Source organism: Puma concolor, chromosome C2 (assembly GCF_028749965.1).
Source record: "Puma concolor isolate L17-30 chromosome C2, mPumCon1.1.hap2, whole genome shotgun sequence".
NCBI lineage: Eukaryota > Metazoa > Chordata > Mammalia > Carnivora > Felidae > Puma > Puma concolor.
The window spans coordinates 54186011-54192010 of NC_141675.1; the positions used below are offsets into that span (position 1 = coordinate 54186011).

Consider the following 6000-nt stretch of genomic DNA (forward strand, 5'->3'; position numbering starts at 1 on the left):
ACCCGGTGCACGGATTTCAGGAGGATTAGAAATGTATCTGTTCATCTGTGTTTTATTCCCAGTATAAATCCTAAGGAATATTTTCCTTGGTCCTCATCCAGAGATTTCAAGTTATTTCTTCGGGTCTTAACAAATCTAGCTTTCCAGTATCTGTAGCTACGACTTAGATATGACTTAGAACAGCCTGCACAGAGGGGTGTTCCTTCTGCGGGCTGTAGGAAGCCTTGGAACATGCGTGGGTCACCTTCTCTAGCTGCGCGTCTGATGTAGCACTTTGGGTGCGGTGGGTCCCTCCAACTCTCGGGTGGTGGGAGTGTCCTCAGGATGGAAGGTGGAAAACTTAACATGCCCCAGACATTTGTGTTCACGTTTCTTCAAAGGAAAATCCTGCTTTTTTCAGCAAGCTATTTTCCTAGCAGCTAACGATTTCTTTTCCCACTTTAACGTGAACGTAAATGGAAATACTTCATACTTCACTGCTTTTCTTCCAACACTTCTATAATTATGCAAGCTAGTGATGTCTGCAGACTGATGACTTCTCCTGGGCTTATGAAAAGCTAACATAAGAATTCTAAATTTTAGCAAAAGTAACTTGTATAATGGTCTGTAGAGCTGCACATACAGACTTTGATGCAGTTTTATCCGTTTTTAAATGCTCTTTCCTTTGCTCCAGGCTTGAATGAGGAGTTGGTCCAGCTGCTGCTCATCCGAGATGAGCTGCACACGGAGCAAGACGCCATGCTGGTGGACATCGAAGACTTGACCAGGTCAGTGACGCCTCCCCCTTCCCAAAGAAGGAAAGAAGTCCAGGATGGCCTAATGTTGAAGAATTGGGGCGAGAGCGAGCCCCAGAGAACTTCTTCCCCTTACTTCCATGAGTAACTCACCTAATCTCTGCCGATGTCAGCTGCTTAGCTGAGGGGAAGTGGCCAAAACTCCTTCCCAAATGCATTGCTTTTTCACCCTCCCTTTGTGATGGGTTGTCAGTGCAGTAGAACTTCCTACACCGCCTCCCCCAAATCAGGTCGGCATTTCTGGCCCAGGAGGACTTTTTCCTGAAGGACTGTCCCCTTGGGGAGTTAGCCCTGAGCTGTTCCCTGCTGGCAGGTGATAGGTGCCACAGAGCGGCATTTGCTCTTATGTGACCCAGCTCTTGATCACATCTGCCATGTCCAGAAGGCAAGAACACTGGCACCTTTCCACAGCACCAGGGCCACCAGATTGCTCTCACCATGGGGAAACCCCAGCACTTGAGTTTCTAGCTGGGCCTGGCTCCAAGTACCTCTCTATAAAGAGGTAAAGAATGTTTCCTCTCCTGGGGGATACAGAAACTAGGCTAATGCCAGTCCAGATCTTGCATTTCTTAGTAGTTTTCTTTGTAGAAAAGCCTATCACCACAAGTATATAAAGTACATGAAATACTGTATTTCCTACGATCTCATGTTTGCCTTGGTGCCTTTCCTGAGACAGTATGTATGAAGTCTTTAAACCAAGAGGTAATAATTACTCTTAATCCCAGAAATGGTATTCAGAGAGTAGAAGGCTCCCCAGGGAGAAGAAGAACACTGCTTGTCTCAGTAACATAAGGAATTAACCACATGATCCAGAGCCATCCAAGAGAAGCTTGAAAACATATGTAGTGAAAATGTGCTTAGCACCTACCACAGGACCTCTTCTCAATGTGTAGCATGGAGTAAAATATTTTTCTATATTTGGTGTTTTAAAATAGTTTTGGAAAATATAAACCAAAAATTTTTTTAAAAAGCAAAAAAAAAAATAGTTTTGGTAGCAAAATAAATGCTAAAGAACTATGTTTAGGCCTTTCTTTCTTTCTTTCTTTCTTTCTTTCTTTCTTTCTTTTTTTTAAGACCTATGGGCAGTACTCTGTTGTATGCTTTGGATATTCTATTGCCTCGCCCCCCCCCCCCAAAAAACTAAAAAACTGAAGGCCTCATACTCCTCAGCGTATTTACTTGTATCTAAACTATCACAACAACATTCACATAATATTATTGCCACCTACAGAGGTATTCAGGCACTGCTCCAACAACTGTAAGACAAATCCCTTTTTGTTAGCCTAAGAAATTTGTAAATAGGTATGAAGATTATGGGAAATCATTCATGAAATATAAGATCAAAACCTAAATCTTCAAAAAAAAATATGTACATTCTTTTGTAAATTCTGTGACTTGCCTGTGACAGCAGAGACCTTTCCTCTACTCCCCAAAGCATGTTGCTTTCCTCATTGCAGGGAAGACACTGAGGGACTCTGCCTTTCTCTCAAATGTTAAGCCAGTACTTAGGTTTACAGTGTGTTTTTTAAATACCTTTCAGATGGTGTGACCATGGGAAACAGGGCAGGCAGAACCAAGGGGTGAAAAGGAGAGGAGTTACTAATTTAAAGGCGTTAGAGGAACCCTTTAAAGTGGAGCAGGTGGGGAGAAGTTCCTATGTCCGTTCCTGGCTACATAATATAATTTTGCTTGTGAGGGGATCTGAGGATACTTAAATGTACCTAAAGGTAGCAATGTCGGAATTTTGCAGCCTGATCCCAGAAGGCCGAGAGCATCAGCTGGGAAGTTCTAATCACCTGTTCCCTTTACCTGTCCAGTAGATAATGAGACGTTCTTCCATTCCTGGTGTCAGTTTAGATCAGTGGTTCTCAATTTCAGCTGCACATTGGAATCACCTGGGGAGCTTTATAAACCATTGGTGCCTGGGTCCCACCTCTAGAGATTCTTATTTAATGATTCTGTGGGGTGGCCTGAGCATTAGGATTTTTCAAAGCTCTCCAGCTTTTCTGAAGCTATTTCCTGTTCTTTCCTTCTCTCTCAGAAAAACACACATGTGCATGCACAGATACACACAGATACATATTTTAAAACTGCTGTAGGAACTACAATTTTTTTAAAAATTTATTTTAGAGAGCGTGCACAAGTGGGGTAAAGGGGCAGAGAGAGAGAGAGAGAGAGAGAGAAAGGGAGAGAGAATCCCAAGCAGGCTTCACACTCAGACAGGGCCCAATGCGGGGCTTGATCCCACGACCCTGGGATCGCCACCTGAGCTGAAAGCAAGAGTCAGACACTCAACCGACTGAGCCACCCAGGTGCCCCTAGAAACTATAATTTAATTAGCTACAGTGGAATCTTAGCTCAGTGGTTATCAAAATATTTCTGAGCTGAATTTAAATGAGACCCATAAGCCACTTGATAAAAATGATCAAGGCTGTTTTATACACATAAACAGGGCCATGAGATGGTCTGCTACTGGGCATTGTGTTTTAGGAATAAAGGGCTGATATCTTTTCTCCAAGTTACTTTATTGTTAAATGAATATCACCAATTATTTGCGGGCTGTTGAATATGGCAAGGACACTGTTGTCACTTCCCTATTTCTGAAAGTATTTGTGGTTTGTCCCTATACCATAGATCGGAGACATTCTGCACAAAACCAGTGAGTTAAACTTGACGTCATTGACTACCCAAGTCTAGGCAGCACACAAAAACTGCCCCTGAACCTTTGATTACAGCTGGAAACCACAGCGTTAGAGACTTTCTCTTGCCAAATTTATAAATTCCTAGAATTGTCCTTCAAAACATTTGTCTTTTGCAGACGTCAAACCCTACCACTCTCTGGGAAAACGTTTAATTAGTAGCCATTCAAGTGATGTAAGCAGCTTGGCCGTTTTTCCCCCTCTGTCTCCACTGGCCAGCTGCTGGGTTGGCTGAATTTGGGGCTTAAAGGCAATAATAGGGCTTGATGAATAAGAAGACTCACCCCACCCTACTTTTACCCTCACTGCCATGATCATGCCCTTTGGATTAATTGGGGGGGAGGGTGGCAGGGAGGGAAGTATGCAAACATGGAAAATCTTGGCATCTGCAAAGACCTACAGTTTGTTAGGAAGACATTAGCTTTTGTAAGAGTGGAACTGGATCATTGGCTTCAGATTTCTGTCAGTAGCCTTTTTAATGCTTATATTTGTGTCTGTGTGCATGTGTTCAAATAAAGTAGTCATGTAGTTACCTTCTACCATGACACCTTTTTTTGACTTTTGGCTTAGAATTAATTATTTTCTCTCTGCTATCTTCTGCTTTGCTATCCATTGCTTTTTTGTCTCTCTCCACTGGAATATATGTTCCACGAAAACAAAGACCTCATTGTCTACTCACCAAATCCACAGCACCAGGAACAGTGCCTGGCACATAGAAACATATCAAACATTTGTTGGATGAATTTCCCCAGATACTTAACTCTTTTTTTTTTTTAAACACAGTGCTTTTTCTTCTCAAAAGTAGTGACATCTACCATTCTCAGGGTAATCTAGTACCTTATTAAATAAAAAGATTCTTACTTAGAATATAAAAGTTAAAGAGGACAAATCCATTTGAATTAAGCTCTGTTTCTTAATTGTCTTGATTTCATTACAAGTAACTCCGAACCTCAGTTTGCGGGATTGTTTTCGCTACAGATCAGAAAGCAGTTTGGATCTCTCTTCTTAGCACTAAACAATTGTATGATTAATTTTACAGACATGCCGAAAGTCAGCAGAAGCACATGGCAGAGAAAATGCCCGCAAAGTGAAAGAAGCCATCCGACCAGAGGACAAGCTAGAATTTATTTTGCTTCTGTGGTTGTAAAAATGCTGTTACTAAAGGTGGCGCAGAAACAAACAAAATATCAGTGTTAGTCATTGATAATGTCTGAAGCTTAATGTCCAGTGATTGGCCTTTGCTTCTTAATTTATTTTAATTTTTTTACTGTGCCACTAAATATCAGGCATTTTAATAAAATATTGTTACAGAAAATGTACAGTACTGATACCATCACTAGTCATGGTTAATCAAAGAGGGTAGTTTTAACTTTATTTTTATTTGTTTCGAGATTTTAAGTTGGAGCAGTATTTTACCATTGACTACTTTCATTCTTCACTGTAGTTTTAAAGAACTGTAAATGACGGTGCTATACAAGTCAAAAAATACATGCCTGCCTCGTAGTGAAGTCATAGCTGTCCGTAATATGTATATTTTAATCAGTTTTCAACATTTTGTGAATGTTGACTACCTGAAGTTCATTTTTAGATGTGCTATTCACATTCTGTTGGATTCAGAGGGTTCCTTGAAAGTTTTATGTATAAATATGTAAAATAAAAATGAAAACTTTGTTTCATATGATATGTCTTCTTGCTCACTAGCAAGCCCTATATAGTTCTCACCTCTTCACACCTCCTCAACCAAGTTCCCCACCATGAAGATTTGGTCAGTGAGAAGAGAAAGTACTTCAGGGGAAAGCAATGCAGAGAATTGCTGGGGAGATTGTGAAGGGTGTGTGTGTGTGTGTGTGTGTATGTGAGAGAGAGAAAGAGAGAGAGAGACTGAGTAGGTGAGCAAGTGTGTGTGTGTGTGTGTGTGTGTGTGTGTGTGTGAGAGAGAGAGAGAGAGAGAGAGAGAGAGAGACTATGTGAGCAAGTGTGTGTGTGTGATCCAAAGAAGACAACCTCAGCAGTGTTAGAGCTAGCACCTCGGTCAGTGCTCAGTTACCCATCTGGAACATTAGCACGTTGCTATTAGCTCCTGGTGTTGTGAGAGCTTAGTACCACCAAAGTTTGCCACAGGAACAAGTGATGCTTGCATTTAGTCTTTTCCCAAGCCCAGTTGTTGCCATTTTTTCAGATTTTAACCACTTCTGTTTGGTCTCGTGAAGAAAAATGCCAAGTCTAAAGTAGATTACAGATTGTTCACCAATAAGTAGAGCCTCAAAATTGATTTAATCAATTTAGCTAATGGCCATGCAGGTATTTGAGAATCATAAACTATAAGCAGAGATGTGCAATCAACATTCCAGAACCACCCACAGACCACCTGGTTTCATTATTGCGTTAATGATGTAATCAGAAGATAGAAGTTTCCTTGGGTGCCTGGGTGGCTCAGTTAAGTGTCCAACTCCTGATTTCAACTCAGGTCATGATCTCATGGTTTGTGAGATGGGGCCCTCTGTTGG

The 6000-nt window shown here is 41.3% G+C and overlaps 1 protein-coding gene across 7 annotated transcripts in view; it reads left to right on the forward strand.

Moving 5' to 3' along the window:
- The window catches only part of SCHIP1 (schwannomin interacting protein 1), a 580639-nt gene extending 575470 nt beyond the window's left edge, over positions 1-5169 (forward strand). For all 7 annotated transcript variants that reach the window (XM_086674602.1, XM_025913600.2, XM_086674604.1 and 4 more), the window contains 2 exons: positions 674-767; positions 4533-5169. In XM_086674602.1, the coding sequence (XP_086530728.1) occupies positions 674-767; positions 4533-4584 (146 nt within the window). In that variant the 3' untranslated portion in view covers positions 4585-5169. The remainder of the gene's footprint in view (positions 1-673; positions 768-4532) is intronic.
- The last annotated feature ends 831 nt before the right edge of the window (positions 5170-6000 follow it).